The following is a 21,946-nucleotide window of genomic DNA, read 5'->3' as shown; positions in this document are numbered from 1 at the left end:
CTGCCTGGTCACAGTTCATTTGCTCTTTCATTTGACAGGATGCACGGTACTAGTCTATACTTGCCACCATTTCTGTGTTTGCAATAACACCCTTCATAACCGGAGGTAACCTTTGATCTGCAGTTCAGTATACTATACCTAGCTTTAGTAGTGTAGTCGAGTTCATACTAACGTTACTTTTATTTTCTCTTTTAAAGTATAAGGACTACATCGATGTAAGACTAAATGCTTGTATATCAGACCGTCACTAGTTATAGAAGGTACTGACTGAGACAAGAAAACAAAGTGCCACAAGGCTATCAAGTGGTGGTTTATAAGCAACGACAAAGGAATACGTGCTTCGGGACCGTCTTTATTAGCAGTTGCTCGTGTCTCATTTTATGTCGGGTTTTAATCTCCCAAAACCACACTTTTTTACTCCTTTTTTTACTTAGGTCAGCATTTTCATCCAGTTCCCTGGTGTTCTTCAAGTAAGTGGCTTCATCTCCAACTCAGTTACGTGCTGTCTTGCTTTACAGAGAGCCTGAGAAGAGAGTCAATACAACCTGTGAGTGTTTTTTTAATTTATTTTATTTTTTTACAGTACAGCTTCAAACCATTTTGGCTTTATGACAGTAGTCCAGACCAAAGCTCAAGGAATTAAGGAACGGAAAGGAAGCAGGAGACCGATAGTGAGCCTTATTACCTTCTGAATTGCGTCTCTAGCTGGTTCATCTTGCAAGACGCTGGCTTGGAGTAGAGCTTCCTCAAAGTGGGCCACGCTAGACTTGTAATTACCCAGCTCCCCTTAGCGGGGACCATGCAAAGAAAAAAATATTACTGCAAATAAATGGTAGCTGGGACCTTAAAGGGCATCAGAATCCGGCAACAAGTGGATAGACGACAAGGAATAATTGGAAAACAATAAATTGGAAACTTCATTAAAAATAATAATCTGGCTTTTTACTGTTTCGCTGAAATAAGCCGTTTGTATGTTCTGTGTCATAAGCAGGTTCCCCAGTGAAACACCGCAGTGGTAAATACCGCTAAACTGCAGTGCCAACGCTGAGGTCTGCAAACCCAGGCTGAAGCAAACAGTGAGCTGGGGAGTAGGGGTGGGGGTTCGGCCCTGCCAGAGGGGGGGCTTCCAGTCCTTTCCAGGGCTCACCCTCCGACTGCGCCACCAGCACACTGGCATTCAGCCGCCACTTCTGATCTCCGATGTCGTCTGCCGCAGCCAGTGAGCGCGAGCCGTAGTCCCGGGCCTCCGTGTACCGTTTTAGCTCCAGGTAACAGCGTCCGATCTCGTGGAAGAGCCACGCCCTCTCCAGAGCACTATAAGCAAGAGGGATCTTCTCCTCCCAGCTACGGACACCAGTAAAACAAGAACTCTGAACGGCTATGAGGAGCAGCACATAGCTTATGCTGCAGGACTGGCTACAACGTTTCCCAGCCCAGTCCTCAGGGACCTGCAGACAGTCTATGTTTGTGCTCCCTCTCAGCTCCCGGTAGGGAGCAAAAATGTGGAATATCTGGCAGGACACAGGGAGGGAGCAAAAGTGTGGACCGTCTGTTGGTCCCCTGAGGATCAGGCTGAGAAACACTGGGCTAGAATGCCCAGGTTCAAATCCCTGGTTAGAATGTACAGTTGTCCTCATTAAAAAAAATGAAAGCTTATTCAGCACATATAGGCCCTATATATTTCTTTTTTGCATCAATGCTTTTGCAAAAGGAAATGTGATCACCCTCGGGGGAGAAAACCTATCTGAGCTTCCACTGCAATATGCAAATTGATTCAAGGTCTACTGGATAAAATGAAAAGAGCTGCATCCATATTTAAGCAGAAGATAAACAAAAAAATTGTTTTCTTACACCTGTATGGCTTGAGGAAACTTTCCAATCCGGGCATAGACTCGCCCAATGTTGTCCAGAGCTCTTGATTTTGCGTCCGTAAGATTTCTGCCAAAATCGGTATTGGAAAACATCAACGTTGTTAAGAAATCCTTGATCCAGACAATATACATTTTTACTTTGCAGTCTAAAACATCAATGCAAAACTCCAATGCGACCATTGAGCACCTTTAGAAGATACATATTACAGTATATGTATCTATCCAGGTTTATCTATCCATGTATCTAAATGTTTACCCGTCCCTGGCCAGCTCCAGGTCTTTCTGGTGACTGTCCAGTGCCCTCTTCATTTCACCCATATCAAACAAGGCATTGCCGATGCAGCTGTGCAAGTTACCCAACACTTCCACCTTATTGGGCACCGTCCCTTCTGACCAGTTCTGCACTGTCTTAAGGACCTCACGAGCCTTCTTCAGGCTGCCCTTTGCATTGCCTGATGACAGGGCTGGAAAAAATACAATCAAAGCTGGAATATCACCACCCTAAATCCATTTTCTTTTATTATGCTTTAAATATATAAACAGGTGATGCAATAACTGGACAAGTATTTTAAATCCTCTCCTTTAAAATGACCTGATTTTATGCACTAAAATCAAGCATTGTGGAAGGTCCACTCATATTCTCACCTGCATCGATCTCCTCAAGGCTCTTCAAAACATAGCTGGCAGTGTTCGAAGCCGAGCACACCTGGGTTCTGGTCCACTTCTGCCGCATGAGCTTGCGGTCCCGCTCCCGGGCGTATATGGGTTTCTGCTGACGCCAGAACTCTGTGCGCGTGTCCAGGTAGGTGAGACAGCCGACAATGAGGTCCTGGAGCTTCTCTCCATTCCGCATTCTGTCTTTGACCAGATCTGCAGGGCATGTGGCATCTTTCTCAGGTAGACCAAGTCTTTAAACCTTTTGGCAAAGTCCTCCAAGATTAAACTGCTTGACAAGTACACTTATTTTTCAGAACACAAAGAATGTCAGCAACTTGCGGTGGTGCAGAATTTCTGGTGGCTGAAGTTGTTTACAGTCAAAATAAATGACTGGATAATCTAAAAAAAAATCTAAGGTTAATATTTAGTTTAAAATCCAGATTGTAGAGTACAGTGATCCACACTCTTCCATGCTAGACCCATTCCCGCTGAGTATGTAGGAATAAGACCTATCACCTTCATCTTTCAGCAGCTTCTCCAGGTACTCCTTATCACTGTGGAGCTCCCCCAGCAGCTGCCTGGAGATCTTCCCGCTCTTGGGGTCTTTTTGGCTCAGCTGTTGCGCTTTCTTTGAGGGTAGGATTGATCCCTTCAGCTTCCCCTTTTTACCCTGTCGAGGTCCAGATATCCCATTGAAGCAGGGATCTACAATGGCAACCCACAGAACTCTACAGAATGCTGTAGAAACTCACCTCAACTGGTTTATGGAAGACGGACAGATCTCCTTTATTCTCCAGTTTTACTGACGAAGGGCCTAAGAGGAACGGAGTCGTGTTATTAGAAAATTATGGGAGCCCCGTCGAAGCTTCTGATGCACAAGACATATAAATACCCCGCATGGAACTTTGAGAATAGACTAAACATAATAAAAACACCAGAAGTAGTACCTTTTAGAAAAAAAACAAATCACCCTAAAACATGTACTGCTTTCACAAGTTTGAAAAAAGAGGAACTTGGCAGAAACTAAAGATTCTAGAACCATATAAACTGTGTTACAGAAGAAACGTAATTTTGCCAAGGGTACAAAGAAGAAATAATCTGCTGTGCTTACTGCCAACTGAATTGTCAATGGCCTCCTGAGCCTTCTGTATCCCCAGGCGGAACTGTTGGAGCCCTGGGCGCAGCCTGTTGCCGCGATGGTAAAACACTAGAGCAAATTCAAAGTCCCCCAGAGCGTACAGTGCCTCTGCTTTCTGATAGAGACCCTGGGTTTTTTGTGGACAATCAAAATCAAAACAAAGTTAAACCATTTCGTTGACTGTAAGCTCTTTGTGTCGTAAGTTAAATTTGCACAAACGTAAACCTGAAAAACCGGTTATTAAATTAATTAGAAGGTCTTGATATGTATGATTTCCTCCAGATCTGTCAGGAAAGCAACAGAAAAATGCATAAACCTTAAAAAATTCTTTATCGTCTTTGAGAGATGCTTCGGCATCCTGCAGCGCATTTTCAGAATCCCCCATCTTCACGTAGCACTTAGATCGGGCCACCAAGCAGTTCTTGTCATTTGGCTGCAGTGTCAATGCCTGAAAATGCATCATACGTGTTCCTTTGGAAAACAGCAACATATGAATCACATTGTATTAATGGTGTCGGGGCTGTCCAGCTGCAGCGTTCATTTGGAATTCTACTCTGGCCATTTCATTAAAATACTCAATTTAGCAACAGTACAAATGCAAACTGTATAATTTGTTTGGCCTGCAATTGGATTTTGTGTTGCGATTCAGGTCGATGATAAAATAACTGAGAATGCATGAAAGGTTCGATAAAATAACCAAGTCTCGGTTAATTATTCCCAGACTGCTTCAACTGTACTCCGGCCATGCAAATGGAGAAGTGCCCAATGCACCATGAGTAAATGCGTTCGCCCGAAGCAAGTCGCAGAACGCAGGCTGCAGCCATATCAGCAGGTCTTGTAGATCAGATAATCAAGACAGAAATAATCAGGCGTCCAGCCCTGCAGGTTTGGGAGCGGAATTATTTCAAGTCTGGCATGTATATACAGCTTCTGTGAATGTTGTTATACTTGAGGAAAAAGAGCAGCTCTATTGCAATTATATCCGTACTTTTAGTTTGCTGCACAGCAGAGAACATGAAGCATTTCGGTTCATGTTATCTCCCCTTTAGACATGTGCGGAAGATGAAGAACATTTGCCTCTGAGCACATCTAGACTGTTGTCAATCATAACTTCTCCACAGCGATTGCTAATGAAGAGCTATCCTTCAGTCTATGGTATTGTGTTCCTATCTGTAAGGACCGACTCCATGTAAGGTTGTTACACTACCCTAGTTCCACTTCCTCCATAACCGCTTATTTCTCTTCTATTCTGCCTCCAGCGGTGCAGAGGTCTGTCCAGCTCTTTCTGCTTACATGCTCATATTTGTTTCCTTAGAGCAGCGTTTCCCAGTCTGGTCCTCAGGGACCTGCAGACGGTCCACATTTTCGCTGCCTACCATGAGCTGGGAGAGAGTACAACTGGACCGTCTGTGGGTCCCTGCGGACTGAGTTAGGAAACCCTGCTTTAGAGAACTGTGCTCTCCTTTGGTTGCTCTTATTCTTCAGTATAAAACACAGTTACGGTCCGAATATGTGTGTATAGAACTGCTCTGCAGAGAACTGGCATGACATCTAGGGTGGAACCGGTCTTAAGGTATCTGTATCACTTTTTAATTTCACTTTAAATTCTGCAATATGTTTATTAAAAATCTTACTCATATCATCGATTTCAACTTCTCAAACGGGGCAACAGACATGTCCGAAATACCCTCCGAAGGTCATTCTATAAAAAATATTTATTTTCAGATTAGACATTACCTGCCCATTTATCAGTTGGGTGTTGAAAATGAGTACACATGTTTGTTAAAATAAGATCAGACTGTTTCTGTGCAATTCTGGTTGAATGGATTAGAGGTACTTTAAAAACGGCAAGTGTTGCCAATACCACTCACTAAGATATTTAACCATATTAGCTTTGAGATGGTCATGCTACATGGGTTTGGTTTTTTTCATATTGACCGCAGGTAACTGCTGCTCACGACCTTGCCCTCGCTCACCTAGCGGTATCTACAGCCTTCTGATTCACTGCCTGCCAAGCTGATAGGGATTGCGGCACGATATAGGGCTACTGCGCATGACCAGTAGCGCCAGTTAAAGAGGTCTGCTGGCAGTGAACATATTGCTGGCGCTGGATGATCGAAGCTACCCGAAGTTATTTGACCGGCAGACACCTCTGACAAACATCTATCTGCTCAGAAGTTATCCATCATAATGAAAACCGCAGGTATATCATTCTCATACCCACCGTTAGTTAAATAAAGTATCTATTTTTTCCATGGTCAATAAAGTGCACCAACCAACAGACCTACAAAATCGGAATCCGTGGTTAGTATGTCAGTGAACAATATATTGTTATTCAGAGTTGGTCAGTTATTTGTATTTAAATTCTAAATAAACTGCATTCTACTTTGCACATATTTTTAAAAACACGGAATGAAATGCGCAAATTTGGAAGCTTTTTATCTGTAAAGTTAAACCATCCAAACGCACCAGATGATATATACAGCTGATATAAGGAAACATTCTGGTGTATCACAAAGTAATTCTTTATAAAGGACTGTCAATCTGATGTATAGCCAAATTCTAACAATTATAACACGTGACGTGAACACCATATACATTTATTTTACCGTAGTGTAACTTTCAGTGGCTTTCAGGTATTCGCCTTTATGATAAAGCTGGTCTCCTTCGGCCATATAAGTGGTAAACGTGCTCTTGGGTCCTTGATCTTTTTCGGTATCTGACATTATACTAGTTTTTCTTGTCTATCATCGGCCAGTGTCCACCTTTTAAAACCGCATCTATCACAATCCGCGCTGTTTATTTTGCTCGGCCTAATATAGCCGTATCCTAGCAACCAACCTAACACACAGTGCTCGTTTTCGCTTCCTGTAGGACCACGTGACTTTGGCGCATCCACAGCGACACACTGCACGTTGCGCAATGACGCGATTGTTACCCGGTGAACGTCAGTTTAACCCTTTGTGGAAGAGCATGCCTAAATATATATCTCGTTCTACTGTAATAATGTATAAAATTACCTGAAGTACACGAACTGTGAATTCAAACCAGCCAGTACAATTATTACACATAGTTAACACTACAGAATATTTAATATACTGTAACATACAGATTAAAGGTATCTTGTATTATAATGTTTCAGCATTGATTCACTGTTCACAGGTGCCATTATATATATAAGGCAAAAGACAGTCAGTTTTTTAAATTGATGTGCTGGAAACAGGAAAAATTATCAAATGTAAGGATCAAATTGCAATGGCTAGATGACTGGGTCAGAGTATCTCCAAGACAGCAGATCATGTGGGTGTCCCCAATATGCAGTGGTCAGCACCTACCAGAAGTGGTCCAAGGTAGGTGAACCGGCTATGGGGTCATGGGTGCCCTAGGCTCATTGATGCACATGGGGAGCAAAGGCTAGCCTGACTGGTCCGATACCAAAGGAGAGTTATTGTAGCACAAATAGCTAAAAAAAAAGGTTAATGCTGGCTATGATAGAAAGGTGTCAGAACACACAGTGCACTGCAGCTTGCTGTGTGTGGGGCTGCACAGCTGCAGACCAGTGAGAGTGTCTATGCTGACCCCTGTCCACCACTGAACGGTCTACAATGAGTATACGAGCATCAGACCTGGACCATGGAGCAACTGAAGAATGTGGCCTGGACTGATGTCATATTTCTAATACCTTATGTGTGTCATTTGCCTGGAGTAGAGGTGGCACCATGAGGCACTATGGGAAGAAGGCATGCTGGCAGGAGCAGTGTGATGCTCTGGACAGTGTTCTGCTAGGAAACCTTGGGTCCTGGCATTCATGTGGATGTTATTTTGACATGTACCACCTTCTTAGACATCGCTGCAGACCAACTGCATCCCTTCATGGCAACCACATTCACCGATGGCAGTGGCCTCTTTCAGCAGGATAATGTGCCCTGCTACCCTGCAAAAATTGTTCAGAGTTCGAGTTGTTGACTTGGCCTCCAAATTCCCCAGATCTCAAGCTAATCGAGCATCTGTGTGATGTGCTGGATGGGCAAGTCCGATCCATGGAGGTCCCACCTCCTAGCGTATAGGACTTAAAGAATCTGTTGCTGATGTCTTAGTGCCAGATTCCACAGGACACCTTCAGAGGTTTTGTGGAGTCCATGCCTCGATGAGTCAGAGCTGTTTTGGCGACACAAGAGAACTTACACAGTATGAGGCAGGTAGTTTCAGTGTTACAGTATGTCTGATTGGTGTAAATGGAAAAGGCTTTGCTGTTCCTTTGTTTTTTGGAAAAAAAAGGAAGAAAATGAAAATCATCTACACAGCACTCACATATTTCATAATGCTAACATTCAGTAGACGTCTGTGTGAAGCTATCATCTGAATGACTTGTTTTTGGAATAAAAATTAAATCATGCACGAAACAGTTCTGATATTCCCTTTTCATTGCGTAGAACTCCAGATGGTGCAAAAGTTTGTTGATTATGAACATCAAATACAAGCATGAGAACAGGAACACACTGCATGGATTAGGGTTCAAATGTAGAATCCAGTACTTTTCGGCAATAAACTTCAAGTTGACTGCCTTACACAGCACACTACAATTCTAGTCATTAACCCTTATCCTATACGTCTCAGTGTGGGTGAAGAGGGTAACAAACATTTTGAGAGCAGTCACCACATTAATTCAAGTTACCTAATGAAATAAATTAAAAATTAAACCAGAATGACACGCTAGCCTCATACCTTTCACGTTTAGGGTCCTTGAAAATGAATGAAAGGATTTTCTTTCATCCTCTGGTTTTCAAATAAGCCAGCGGTCATTTTTTAACTACTGACATTTCCCTGTGTACATCCAGGGAACTAAATAAATCAACACTGACACATACACACACACCCACTGTTGTACATTTATAACAATGACAATGTTACATAACGTGAAATGACTTAAGTAATCATACTGATTCAAGATCAATAAACACTTCCTACTTATTTTTATTTAATTACAACCATAATGTATACACAACACATAGGACAATATATACATGTATCTTATGCCCTTTGCGTGACTAAATTGTTTTTATATCTAGTCATCACTTCACTGTAGTCCATACACTACAAAGGAATGTAGTACAGGTACATTTTTAAATGTGCTGGATTCTTCTCATCGGGCTGTACCACTGTGCAAGTAATCCGACAAGGAGCATTTCTACTGGCCTAGTCATTGCATTGCCATCGTCGCTTAACGCTAAGCTCCCTTTGACAGTCACACCTGTACTGATGACTGCTTCAGCTGCGACCTTTCAGCACTGTCACTTATACAGGGGCGATCATGACCGAAAAACACTAAGGGTGATCACAGATAATGGGGGGGAGGGAGGAAGAAAAAGGAGGGAAAAATTTATCTTGATTTTAATATTTAGAAGACAATCCATGGATCAAGGCTGTCATGTACGCATTACCTTTGGCTACCAGCGTATAATACATTATTGGAATAATCCATCCATCCATCCATTTTCCAAACCGCTTATCCTACTGGGTCATGGGGGGTCCGGAGCCTATCCCATAAGCAATGGGCACGAGGCAGGGAACAACCCAGGATGGGGGGCCAGCCCATCGCAGGGCACACTCACACATCATTCACATGCACTCCTACGGGCAATTTAGCAACTCCAATTAGCCTCAGCATGTCTTTGGACCGTGGGGGGAAACCGGAGTACCCGGAGGAAACCCCACGACGACATGGGGAGAACATGCAAACTCCACACACGTGACCCAGGCGCAGAACTGGCATATATTATTATTATAATAAAATGAAAGTTAACGTCGTCTTCTCAGTCCATCACTACCTTGATTAACCTTTAATAAACCATAAGCTGGCCATGGATTTTAGATGTTGCATTATAAAACAGGAAATTAGTGCAGAACTACATATAAGTGCATGAATTTTGGTTTGTTTTCATACAACTATTTCAGTATAAATAGAAGGAATACTGAAGTTTTCCCATAATGCCTGTCACCTCGACAGGTACAAAGGTCATGCGAGTACAACTATCATAACTGGTTTGAGTTGCACAGGTATGTATTATCACACATCTTTCTGATGGCCATTTGGAAGTACTCTTGTGTTTCTAGAAAGAACTGTGGAGACGTGGAGGTGGTGAAAAAAAAATTCCCACTCCTACATTTAATTGTTTTCCATTCTTGTGGAGCCAGAGGAATGCATTAAACGTGCCGTCAGTTGAGCGAGATGTTACAACGGTGAGCTGCATGTGTCATAAGGCACAAAGTCACTGAAGATAAAAATAACCAAGAGTGACTCATAATGCGAGTCGAACCAAGCGAGAAACGAGAGGGACACAATAAATATCTTTGTTCAGGATCAGAAACACAAGACAATGGCCATCACAAAGAAATAAAATGACAATCTGCTTGAAAAAGGACAATACTGGGCAGTTCTGTTTATTTACATAATTGTTTTTAAAGCAGGCCGCAGAGAAACTGTCACTTCGCATTTGTGTACGGGTACTCCAGTGGGGGGGGTACATTCCTCATATTCCCAAAAACAGTATTTCTGAACCCGGTAGGGGGACCCCCAAGACAATCTACGCTTTTGTCCCTCCCTGCTACCGGCAGCAAAAATGTGGTCTATCTGGCAGGAAGCCGGGAGGGAGCAAAAACGTGGACCGGGCTGAGAAACACTGCCCTAAAACATCTTCAAACAAACAAGCGCCTAGGTGCTGCTCCCTTGAAGTACTGCAAGTACCTTAAACATAAAAAAACTACAAAGACAACAGTTTATATACCAGTAAAATTTACAATGCAGCGATGGAAGGATGGCGACATTAAACGCTGACCTGCAGTGACACTGAGACATGACAGGGGGCCGTATTCCGCCCTCCCACCGCCTCGTGCTCCTCCAACAGCGTTGTTCTACATGCTGGACTGCTAGCGATATTCTATTCACTGAGACTGTACATTTATCCAAGGGCATGTTGCTGAATTCACGAGGCATTCACAGGGCAAACGCGTGGCAGCCATTACAGTCTCCAGGATTTATTCCACATTATGCTCCGTCCCTCCCTCACCCCATATTAAAATCGAGACACTGTCTAGTCTCGGATACATTCAACCTCCAATGACATTTCTTCCTGGCTCATGTGACAGCAAAGGACATGCTTCTGTTAATATGCTCTTGGGTAGCAAATGAAGAGTATCGATTCAAGTTTACTCAACCAACTTTGTACATGGTAAATTCTTTACTCTCCACCTCGAGGTGTGAAAACTTACTGGCTCTGCAAGAACCATAAACTTCCTTTCTGCCTACTGTGAGTCCGTTACAGAAGGGCTAGACTTCCGTTTCCACATTTTCTTGCAAAATATGAATGGCTAGATTTTACATATCCAAAGCAGATGTGTCAAAGCTTCCCAACCGTTGTAGAATGACGTTTAAGGTACGAATCTGAAGACCCAAACATTTTGTTTCTTTTGTTTTTTTTTTTTTTCACCCTGAAGAATTTCAAAATTAACGTCTTTTGTAGTGTGATGTATTTGCAATTTGTCTTCAAGTGAAAGCATTCCATAAGTACAGTATACACAGCATCCGACTTACAAAACTCAAGAACATGACTGAGGCGGCAGGACAAGTCCATGTGAATGAAGTCCACAGCGAGGCTACGGTATGCACTTAGTGGGGACTTTAGCCAAATTGAAAAAAGAAATTGCCAGGTCCGGATGCTGGGGGAAAGAAAAAGTACACAGTAAGGAGAAAACCAATCAAATTTGTACAACTGAAATCCAACAGTGTTCAGCTAGGATTTCCAAAGCACACAAATTACCTTCGAAACTGAAGCCGCCAGGGCCCCCAAAGAACGCTTTGAAGATGTTATTGGCATCAAAATCTGAAAGTTGAGATCGCAGCAATTTGCCAATGTTAAAGTTTCTCAATGGAAGCAATCCAGGGGATAATTCCAGAACAACTGGTAACGTGTATTCCTCATAAAACAGGAACGAACATGACTTTGTAATCAGTTTAAAAATCAGAACAGATTAATTCTCAGATAGCAAAAAGACATTCTGTGATAGACATTTATCTCGGAGTGGTAATAGGTGGTAAGGTACTGATTACTATGCACATTAACTAGTTCCGGGGTTGACTGAAAATATGACCTAATACACAGGCAGTAATTTGTGCTTAGAAATGCTACCGTTTTAGGTAAAGGTACCTTTGAAGTTCCATCTTATCTCAGTCGACTACGTGCAACTTTCAGCCCCACTCAGCCATGGAAAAACACGGCAAAGCAGAAGAGACTCACCTCCCATATCCATGCCATCCTCTTCTAGGTCATGGCCGCTGTCGTACCGAGATTTCTTCTTGGGGTCAGAAAGCACGGAGAAGGCCTCGCCCACTTCCTTGAACTTCTTTTCTTCTTCTTTCTGAACCTCTGGACTGGCTGAACTGTGGCGATCTAAGTGGGGGGTTGAGAGATGTCCATTATTGGCCTCGATCCAATACAGCTCTCCACAAACATTGACATAACCCTAAAATCTGAGGAATAAGATGTTTTACAGAGGCTACAAGGACAGGTGGAAGTAAATTGCATCATAAAAGCTGTGTTTTCCAACCCAGTCCTCAGGGACCCCCAGCCGGTCCACATTTTTGCTCCCTCCCAGCTCCACATTTTGGTAGGGAGCCGGGAAGGAACAAAAAAGGGGACCGACTGTGGGTCCCTGAGGACCGAGCTGGGAAACACTGATACAAGCAAAGTCAGCTAATTTGGGACAGTACCAGGGTGATGCATGAGGGCCCGCTTGCGGTACGCCTTCTTGATCTCCTCATCGGTGGCGTTCTTGTCCACTCCGAGCACTTTATAGTAATCTTTCCGTTTGCTCTTCTTCAGCTCCAGCTGTGCGTTCTTCAGGAGGCTCTTATGCTCTGCCGGACAGTCCCAACACCCCTAATTCACTACCAGACAACTTACCGACAAACAGACCCCACCTTTAAATAAACTGACTCCGTATGACAAGATCTACCACCTACCTTCCTGCAGTCACAATAACAGCAATTTCATTTTAATGAAGTTAAAATAGCATTGATCGCCATCATTTTTAAATCAGTCTAGCCTGTTGTTCTAAAAGTCAGTGGCTTATGGATTTCCTTAGTGGAGCGCCACCAAATGCAAGAGGCATCTTATACTCCAATGGGTTTTCCGAATCTGCAGTTTGTTATTTTGTCATGTTGACTTTTAACGCCTTGCCGGCAACCAGGGCCACTCACGCTGAGAAAACACCGAGTAATCAAAACACTGTATGAGTAAGTATGAATCGCCACAAAACAAAGAAGATGTTTAAGATTACAAAAAATAATAATGATTAAAAAAAATAATAATAATAAAAAAATAAAAAGCTCGGCGCGACTTTACTAAAAACCACTGTTAAAGAGTCAGGAAAATGATAAATATGTCAAGGTGAGTCAAAAGAAGGACAATACAATAAAATGTGCTTAACAGTCAAAAGAGTGCTGCATGCAGGACAGAGAGGTGGATCTTCACCAGCATTTAAAGTCTGCAGCCGTTAAGCAGGTTGGAATGGGTACAGGTCTGCTGAGGGAATCCTAACACAGGAGCTAATGCTTGAATTTTTTTTAATGACCAAGGTGGAATTGTTAGGTTTTTATTTAGATCAAACGGCATGAGAAGATGTTGCCCTTTTTATTTCATATACAGACAAAAAAAAACCCACATTCCAGTCCAAATTCCCGCAGGTCCTTCTCCAGTAACGTGCACTTCAGATAAACTGATGACCTGAACATTCCATTCGGTGCAATAACATGCCTGCACACATCCTGGTTGCCCAGCCAGAACTTCTCCTGCCCTATGATTAACGTCAGGTGGAAAAGACAAGGAGAGCGCTCGTACACCTGTAAGACTCTTCATTCTGCCTAGAAAAATGTCAGATCAAACATTCACAGAAGCTCTGAAGAATGTAATCACACACTCCAATCGCAGCCAAAAATCGCACGCCGGAATCATGCCGTGCTATGCAGGTATTTAAAAAGCGTGGTCTACCTTTCGTCTTCTCCGTCTGATAGACCTTCTCGTAATCTCGGACGGCCTCCTCAAACATCTCTGTGTCCATGTAGCTGCATATGAAAGGACAAATCTGAGTGTGCCACCCGCATTAAGCTGAATGGACTATATAGAAATAAAATAGGTCAATTACAGGCAAAGCAAACAAGATTTCATAACAGGAAGCATGAGATCCATCACTGATAAAGAACACGACTGGAGAAATGTTGTAAAATGGACAAGTAGCACACACTCACAGTATAAAATTAAAAAACTCTAACTGACCATTGTGCCCTCCGTAAGTAGGCCTTAATGTATGTTTCGTCCAGCTTGATGGCCTTTGTGCAGTCTTCAATCGCCTGCTCCAGTTTTTTTAGCTGTGGGAAACGGGAACGGAAAGTTAGGAGGAACAGGATCCTCTGAGAGGCCAGTGACCGCGCAGGACAGAGACGACCCAGTTCTGAGAGTCCTAGAAAACGTTCGGCCCACAGGCACTCGCTATTCAAGTGCCAGGGAAACACAGGCGCTAAAAATACCGAGACAGAGGTACGTAGCCTATTATTAAATCTAAAAACGACGGAAGAGGCAGAGTAGCAGAACAGAGTGTGAAACCGGTTGACCCTACTATCCTACTATGTCATGGTATTTCTGCGACTGTCACGACACAATGCGCAGGGGGATATTATCCCCCAAGACATTCATTCTCACCTTAGAACCCACTGTTGCCCTGTTGCAGTACAGCTTGGCATTGGTTTTGATGTTGTTTGGGTCTATTGTGAGCGCTTCTGTGTACAAGTCATAGGCACCCTCATAATTCCCCTCCTTGAAGGCTCTGTTCCCTTCCTCTTTCTTGGCTTTGAGGGCTTTGGCGTTCTGCGGACAAGATGTTAAAGTCCTTGAGAAGCTTTCACCAATATTACTGAATTTAAATGTGGCAAAGATATCATTCCATGAGAATCAGCGTGGATTAAAACACAAGAAAAAAGCAGTACTGGAATTAGACAGTCTCATGTTTCATACAATGAAAAATTGCAAGGTTTGTCGCCACACCGATAAATCGTCAGTTAATCCCAAACCGCTCACATCGCCCCCAAAGGAAAAAAAAAAACAATCAACCAATAAGGGACATGGCAGTGGTGAGGGTTGGTGTGTATTTTGAAGAAGAGAAAGGAAGAGGTCAGGTCCTTAAGAGTGTGCCGCTGGTATACCTAACACCTCAAGAGCACCAAGGGAAAGCAGGCGGACTCACTCGGCAGGCAATGCGGGCCTTCTCGTGGTCAGGGGCCATGCGCAGCGCCTGCATGAAGAACTGCACGGCCTTGTCGATGCAGTCTTCGTAGTACAGGCACAGGCCGCGAACGTACAGGGCGTCGCCGTTCGTCGAGTCCATCCGCAAAATGTCACTGCAAAGGACAACACAGCGTGCGCTCGGAATGAGGAATCGACCGGACGACGCGGGGGATGCATTCTGCAATCACGAGGTGAAAACTCAAAACTTCGGGACACTGCAGCCCCGTTTCGGGAATCGCTGCACTCTGCCCGTGCATGAATGTGACCATGACTGCAGTTCTAACCCTGACACACTGTGAGAGAGCCATCTCATAGTCATTTCCTATTTTCACATTACTCACGCCTCTTCTATTTCTGTTAATACCACATGTAAAATGTTAGTCATTTATAATATGTCTGCGGCCAATGCTTGCACAGCAACAGGACTGACGGACAGTTCCCAAGGGAAGGAGAAATCGGTTGCTTTAGCACTGGGAACTGTCCTGCAGAGGACCCCTTCCAGACACTGCAGCTGCCAGAGAAATGGACGAGGGCAACCACAGTCCCAACAACTAATCTAGGAATTTGGAATTAACCAGTTTTATGCTGGGTTTTATAAAACCTGCTGCACACATTTCATCCGATGAACACTTCGCAGTCCAGTGACGTCTGCCCTTTGCCAGTGCATCATAAAATGCAAGAGAAACTTCCTTAGAAAGACTTTTTTCAGAATCTGGACCCAAAGTGGTCCAAGACACAAGCACAGGTCAATAAAATAAAAACTTAAAACCCCTCACTAAGGAGGAGCAGTGTGTAAATCAGTTTATTAAGGATCTGTACCAGATCTGCCCAGAAGGTCATTGGTTCATATCCCACAGGAGGTAGTGCAATATCACAGTTGGGCCCTAGTGCAAAGCTCTTAACCTCAATTTCAAGAGGTAAACAGGCTAACCCTGATCGCTTTGGACAAAACGTCTGCTAAATAAGCCAACGTAAATGTCACTGCATGATCTAATCGTCAATCTAAAATGCCATTCTATAGTAAGACGTTGAAAGTAATTTGCGTATTAGAAAGACGGCCAGTCCCCAGCTGCTGGATGACACTGTGAGAGTTCAGTCTCCTTCTGCGCCTCTGTGCACCAATAATGGCTGCTTGGTGTGATCGGGCTTCCATACCTGGCCACAGACTGCGCTTCTGAGTAGCGCCCTAGTAGTGCCAGGCACTCCGCCTTGAGGACCTTAAAGCGATGGCAGGCTGAGGCCGACTCCAGAGCACGGTCCATGCAGTAGACGACCTGCGGAGGTGGAACAAAGTGGTAACAGACGGGCGGCCGGGACAGACAAGCAAGGCAAAGGACCAGACCTGAGTCGCTATAGCAACGCATCACAGGTCAACACACCATCCTGAAGTCTCGCTTTTCGAAGCCGACTTCCGCAAGCTTCTCGTACTCCAAAATTGCTTCAGCATTCTTAACCTGAAACAGAGGAAACATGTTGGAAACGTTCAAACAAAATGGGCCATCTGAAAGAGACCAGTCTTAAAAAGGGAAGTCGCGAACAATCAATGGTAAAATTACCGATACCGCAAATCACACCTGGAGCAGCGATTTGAAGGCAGGTAGATAAAGGAGAGGCGACAAGCTATGCTAGCATTAGGTCATCGTTGACTTCCAACTGCGGTCGGTTCTGACTGACCAGTCGTGAGTGGATTTGGTCATAAGCTGGCCCTTTATTTCACATGTAAAAATTATCATATGTACAATATACTGTATAATTAAATTACATCATCTTTAAGTCATATTGTTTGATGGTTTTTAACCTTTTATCACCATTTTCTTAGTTCATTATTGTCATAACCTGATGATTATAATTATAAGCTGCAAAGACACAAACAGATACGAATGTCTACTGTACTGTGAGCATTGCGAACCGTCGGGGGGGGGGGGGGGGGGGGACTCGCGATGTCGGCAGTCAGAGCGGAAACTGTCACACACTCACACTGCCAGACGCAGCACAGTCGTGGCCACGTATCTGCGGTCTTGGAACAGTCGTAAAGTTGATCAACTGCACGTCACATAGACCGTAACTCGACAATGACCTGTATTGGAATTGACCAAAATTTTTGTAGAAGACTTAGCCCTGTAGCAGTCATTGTTTGTTATCCTAAAGGTGGAAAACTTAAGACTTCTCTCTCAGCCGATAGGAAAGAGTACAGCTGGTCTGTCAAGGTGACTCACCTCCTGTTGTGCTTGGGCATTGTCAGGTTCTAATTCAAGAACTTTCTGAAAGCTACGGATGGCAGCCATCGCATTGCCCAGCAACAAATGGCACTTCCCTTCCCGGAGGTGACCCTGGGGGACAGGTGTTACACGGTCAGAAGAGCAGTTCGAACGGACAGAAGACAACACTACCAACACTGACTGTTTTCACTAATTTTGCAGTATTCCCTGTATGTTATTGAAAATGCTTAATACACACGTCGCATCACAGTGATGGCGCTTCAGATATAAATGTTAACATTTACTCACCAACGGTACGAGTTTGAAAGTGAAGTTCCCAAAAACGATACACTGCCCATCTAATTGTACTGGGGTCCCTCAGTCACATACCTTCATGAAGGTATCATCCAGCCGCACGGCCTGCTGGGAGTCCTCTAGCGCCTCTCTGTATCGGCTCAGCATCATGAGTGTAGCAGCCCTGTTCCCGTAGAAACTGGCATTCTTTGGGCACAAGTCTGCAAGGACACATATGGCTTAACGTACATACAAAGGTGAAAAGATCCTCAAACTGAAGAACGGGGAAGGAATACATTCCATCAGGTCCAGGATACTGGCCTCACAACACTGCCTTCAGCATACTTATACTATAGAGGTTTAGAGGTCAAAAAGAAGCAGCTGCCAGGCTATTTATATTCTTTTTAAACTTGAATGAGGGATGATAGAGAAGAGGGGAAAAAACCACCTGCTGTCATGGTGACAAGGCATCAAAAACAGAAATGATTCAAGCCCCCACAGTCTGGACAAATCAGACCCACGACAGGCAAAAATCGATTGCTTGAGAGAATAAAAACTAATCAAATAGTTCACCCTTTATAAACTGGTTCAAACTGGATTTACCTGGAGGTATCAGAGTGGCAGTTGCGCTTAATTTCCTAAATTATAGCAAAGCCAAAGCCAAACCCATTCATTTAAGTGTCACAGCTGTAATGCTTCCAGTGTCAGGCTGAAAATGAAATCTGGCCAAAGATAATGTGCCGTCTGCCAAATTAGAGAAACAGCCCTTTTCCGAAAATTCCTACACTAAGCAAGTGTGGAAAATGTTTGGAAAGATGTGAATTTTCACCTGAAATGTTTCATCAAAAGCAGCATTGCTAAAAAATAGACTGGAGCAGCAAAGCTGTAATATGGTGAGAGTTAAAAGACGACTTGAGGACTATTTTGGCGCCCTAAGGGTATAGAGGGAAATCAGCAGTCTGCTTACCTATGGCCTTCGTATAGCAGTTAAATGCTTCAGAGTAATCCTTTTTAACGTAAAAGGAATTCCCTCTTTCTTTGAATACCTCTGCTTCCCTGAAAGAGACAGGAAGACAAACACAGACACACAAAAAAAAAACGAGATTTGCAATCAAGGTGAGAAAAACACTTAGGGTTGCGACAGGCAGAATGCAGCCTTAAAAGCATCAGCACACCAACTGAACTTTTTCTGACAAAAAACTCCAAGACAAGGGGCAGCGTCCCTGAACAGCTAAATCATTACCGTCTAGGTCAGAAACAAAAATACGCTGCCTGGCTAAGAAAAAAAAAGTTGCACGCTTTAATATTTTGTAGGACCGCTTTTAGCTTTGATTATGGTGCACATTCACCAATGCATTTTTTCCATGCGCTTATGCAACATCAACATTTTTTTTCCATCCACATTTGCATTCATTTCTCGTCGAGATCTTGTATTGATGATAGGTGAGTTGAACCACTCTAAAGCCTCCTTCATCACGTATCAAAGACATTCAGTGGGGCTAAGGTTAAGAATCTGTGCTGGCCAATTCATGTATGAAAATGATTCCTTACGCTCCCTGAACCACTCTTTGCCAATTCGAGGGTGATGAATCTTGGCATTATCGTGCTGGAATATGCCCATGCCGTTAGGAAAGAAGAAATCCATTGACGGGATAACCTGGCTATTCTGTAGATTCACCTACTCAGCTGACTTCACCTTAAAGCTGCACAACACTGCTGAGCTGTAATACTGATCCAATCATTGGCTCTTAAGTACTTGCTGATTTAAATTAAAATGGTGACTTTTTATGGCCAGCAATGCATAAAAAAAACACAATTATTCAAATACTGAGTGCTATTAAATGAAACTACCTACAGCTACAGTGAAACAATATGCATTGTGAACAAGCTGCTGGTAGGAGTATGCTTAATTTCTAGACACTATCCTAAGACAAGAGAAATGAGAGAATTGAGGAAACACGTCTCAAAACCAATAGTGGGCGGGATTACTGTGTGCCGTCAATCACTACGAGGTTTAACCCAATAGGAAACTATAAAGCACTGTAGTCCTGCCCACTGCATTCCCCACATCACCACACTTAAGACTGAATTCAGATCCTGCATTGTGTCCATTACTACATGGAAAATTAAGCATGTGTGGCATATTCACCCTAGTGTGGCTGCGGCAGCACACTATCCAGCCCGGGTCTATACATAGAAAAAGCAGAAGCGGCAGGAGTAGTAGCCAGCTGGCGTAATCCAATCACTGGGGAAGCTCGCTGCAGACTCACAACTACGATAAAACTTGGGATCACAGGCACACTAGCACATATTGTAATCGTGTCTTTTTTTACATGGGAATCACAGCAAACCCGGCAAACCAATTTAATGGTGCAGCAGAAGTGCAGGGTAGCCCCTTTAGGACAGCGCACTAATAAACGTCTTAGAAATAAACACCTTTCACACATGAATAGCTAGGAGAACAGAGACAGTGGGCTCTTTCTTTAATGAGTTTGCTTCCCACATTCTGCCAATCACAAGAGAGGTTAGATCAAAACCCAAAACCAAACAGATACATGTACACAACAGTCCAAGTCAAATACCCTTGATCCAAGTTCTTAACCTGATTTAAGTATACACCTTCCACTATGAATAAGCAACACTTTTGGCAAAAATATCTGCCAAGGAACTTCAATAAAACAAAATGGTGCTTTGTGTGTCCATCTGCATAAGGCGCTATTTAAGAGGAGCTACTGTGTAAAAGGATGCCGCTGGGGATATTTTGGACTAGCAGTCCCTGTAATGCGGGTACTATAATTACACCACTTGTACAGCACTAGTTAATTTTAAAGCACGAGTGCATTCCGATGTTAACTCCTTCAAAGCCAGATAGAGTGGAACACTCGACTCGTGAAAGAGCATGTCTTTGCTGCATTTGCAAAAGCACCTCATGAGAATTTAATTTAAAAGAAGTTCTATTGTTAATCCTCACCAAGAAGAGCAGATCCAAGTGTGTTTAAGGAATTTTTCTGGTTTATCCTCTTAATGAAATACTTGAGAATTTAGAACAAAATTTGATTAAGATGACTGCGATAAATGTTTATGGTGTAGTACCAATATACCCAGTCACCTGGAAATGTTATTTAAGACTAACTTAAGACTTAAGGGTATCATTTCAAAACATGGACCGCATGCGAGTGCAGAATGACAGATCACGTGCTCAGCGGAAGCACGTCGGTGCGTCTTTCCCTACAGCGCGGTGGAGACGCGAAGGTCGGAATCGCTGAGGGAGACTGAATGACAGCGACCCCGAAAACCCTTTCCACCCCATGCGGGTCGACAATCCAAACACCTAGAAATTTCCACCGCAGCGGCCACACGGCCTATGCTCCGGCCGACTATACAGACCGCTTATCGCAACCTCCCCCCCCCACCCCCACAAATGCAGCCGGCTACAGGCTGCTGGAATGTTCTGCAGGCGGCATGTAAAAATAGACAACGACGCTAGTTAGCAGCAAGTAAGCTAGCATGGAACTTACCTGGAACCACCAACTGAAAATGTTCAATTTTCGATTTATGCGCAAATATTCAGGAATCACCGGAGGTAGTTTGTCGGCCAGCAACTTCATCATACACTGGCTGTCCGATGCAAAGTGTCACTGTACTAATTCCCAGGTGGTACTGGTTAAATTGCAAGTTTAACTGACGTTGTGACTAAACTGTTCTAATAAACGGTACCACCTCAATTTAACGGGAAGGTTTTTTGATTAGTAGGTTAAGTTTGCCGTCTTTGGCCCTTGTTTATCCGAGCACCGACAATATGAAGGTTGGCTGGTTCATTCTTAAATGTAGTTAATGCCACTGAAAAATCTTTAATTAAGGAGAATGAAATTATTTGCGTCTGGCTAGTTCAGGGACCACATCAGATCCGTAAGTTAATGTCCTAACGCCAAATGTCAGCAGGAGAACAGCAGGCCCGGTTTTAACCAGCCGGTAGAGACGGCGACGGCGATACCAGAGTAACGGTGGACATCGATTCGCCGGCGTGAAAAACGTAAAACATTTCCTTAGCCTAGCTGTCAGCTCCAGTTATCAAACGTTACCTCTCCATCTCCTCGTCGCTCATCAGCTCAGACTCCACATCCATGGGTACATCAGCGGCCATTTTGCTGCGGGGGGGGGGCGGGGGGGGGACGCCTGACAGAGAGAGAGGACGCTCCGGCATACGCACGAGCTCCCAGTGTGGCACGCGGCTGCTGGAATGATGTCATAGGCTGCGTAAGTTCTAGACGGAGGGCCGGGGTCCGAAATCTCGCGACCCCTGACGGAGTGCAGTTTCAAAGCCTGTAATTGACAGTATGCGTGTGATTTAATTGCTCGCATTGAAGAATTGTTGACTTTAAAATATTTCTACGTATGTATCACAAGAGCATACAATTTTTAAATGCCTTTTCACATTTTAAGTAATTTAGG

At 43.7% G+C, this 21,946-nt stretch overlaps 2 protein-coding genes across 5 annotated transcripts; both read right to left on the bottom strand.

Moving 5' to 3' along the window:
• Positions 1-353: 353 nt before the first annotated feature.
• odad4 (outer dynein arm docking complex subunit 4) lies at positions 354-6,529 on the bottom strand. Of its 4 annotated transcripts, none has more exons than XM_048990960.1 (12): positions 6,276-6,398; positions 5,301-5,368; positions 3,983-4,137; positions 3,640-3,793; positions 3,281-3,342; positions 3,045-3,198; positions 2,517-2,741; positions 2,128-2,335; positions 1,852-1,938; positions 1,148-1,344; positions 686-786; positions 354-523 (listed from the first exon to the last, which is right to left on the bottom strand). In XM_048990960.1, exons 2-12 carry the CDS (start codon positions 5,302-5,304, stop codon positions 467-469), a joined length of 1,404 nt encoding a protein of 467 aa, XP_048846917.1. In that variant the 5' UTR covers positions 5,305-5,368; positions 6,276-6,398; the 3' UTR covers positions 354-466. The 4 variants fall into 4 exon arrangements, with proteins under 4 accessions (XP_048846917.1, XP_048846920.1, XP_048846916.1 ...); XM_048990963.1 differs by having other exon boundaries at positions 3,983-4,114; positions 6,276-6,397; XM_048990959.1 differs by lacking the exon at positions 5,301-5,368 and having other exon boundaries at positions 3,983-4,114; positions 6,276-6,529.
• Positions 6,530-8,616: 2,087 nt separating this feature from the next.
• Positions 8,617-21,726, bottom strand: dnajc7 (DnaJ (Hsp40) homolog, subfamily C, member 7). Its single transcript, XM_048991977.1, has 14 exons — positions 21,577-21,726; positions 18,462-18,550; positions 17,591-17,715; positions 17,219-17,332; positions 16,382-16,456; positions 16,158-16,276; positions 14,962-15,115; positions 14,421-14,585; positions 13,998-14,089; positions 13,713-13,786; positions 12,434-12,580; positions 11,961-12,113; positions 11,484-11,546; positions 8,617-11,382 (listed from the first exon to the last, which is right to left on the bottom strand). Exons 1-14 carry the CDS (start codon positions 21,696-21,698, stop codon positions 11,345-11,347), a joined length of 1,530 nt encoding a protein of 509 aa, XP_048847934.1. The 5' UTR covers positions 21,699-21,726; the 3' UTR covers positions 8,617-11,344.
• Between the last annotated feature and the right edge of the window lie 220 nt (positions 21,727-21,946).

This window comes from Brienomyrus brachyistius, chromosome 22, assembly GCF_023856365.1.
Source record: "Brienomyrus brachyistius isolate T26 chromosome 22, BBRACH_0.4, whole genome shotgun sequence".
Taxonomy (NCBI): Eukaryota; Metazoa; Chordata; class Actinopteri; order Osteoglossiformes; family Mormyridae; genus Brienomyrus; species Brienomyrus brachyistius.
The sequence above is the reverse complement of the archived record's forward strand: the minus strand, read 5'-3'. Positions and strand labels throughout refer to the sequence as shown.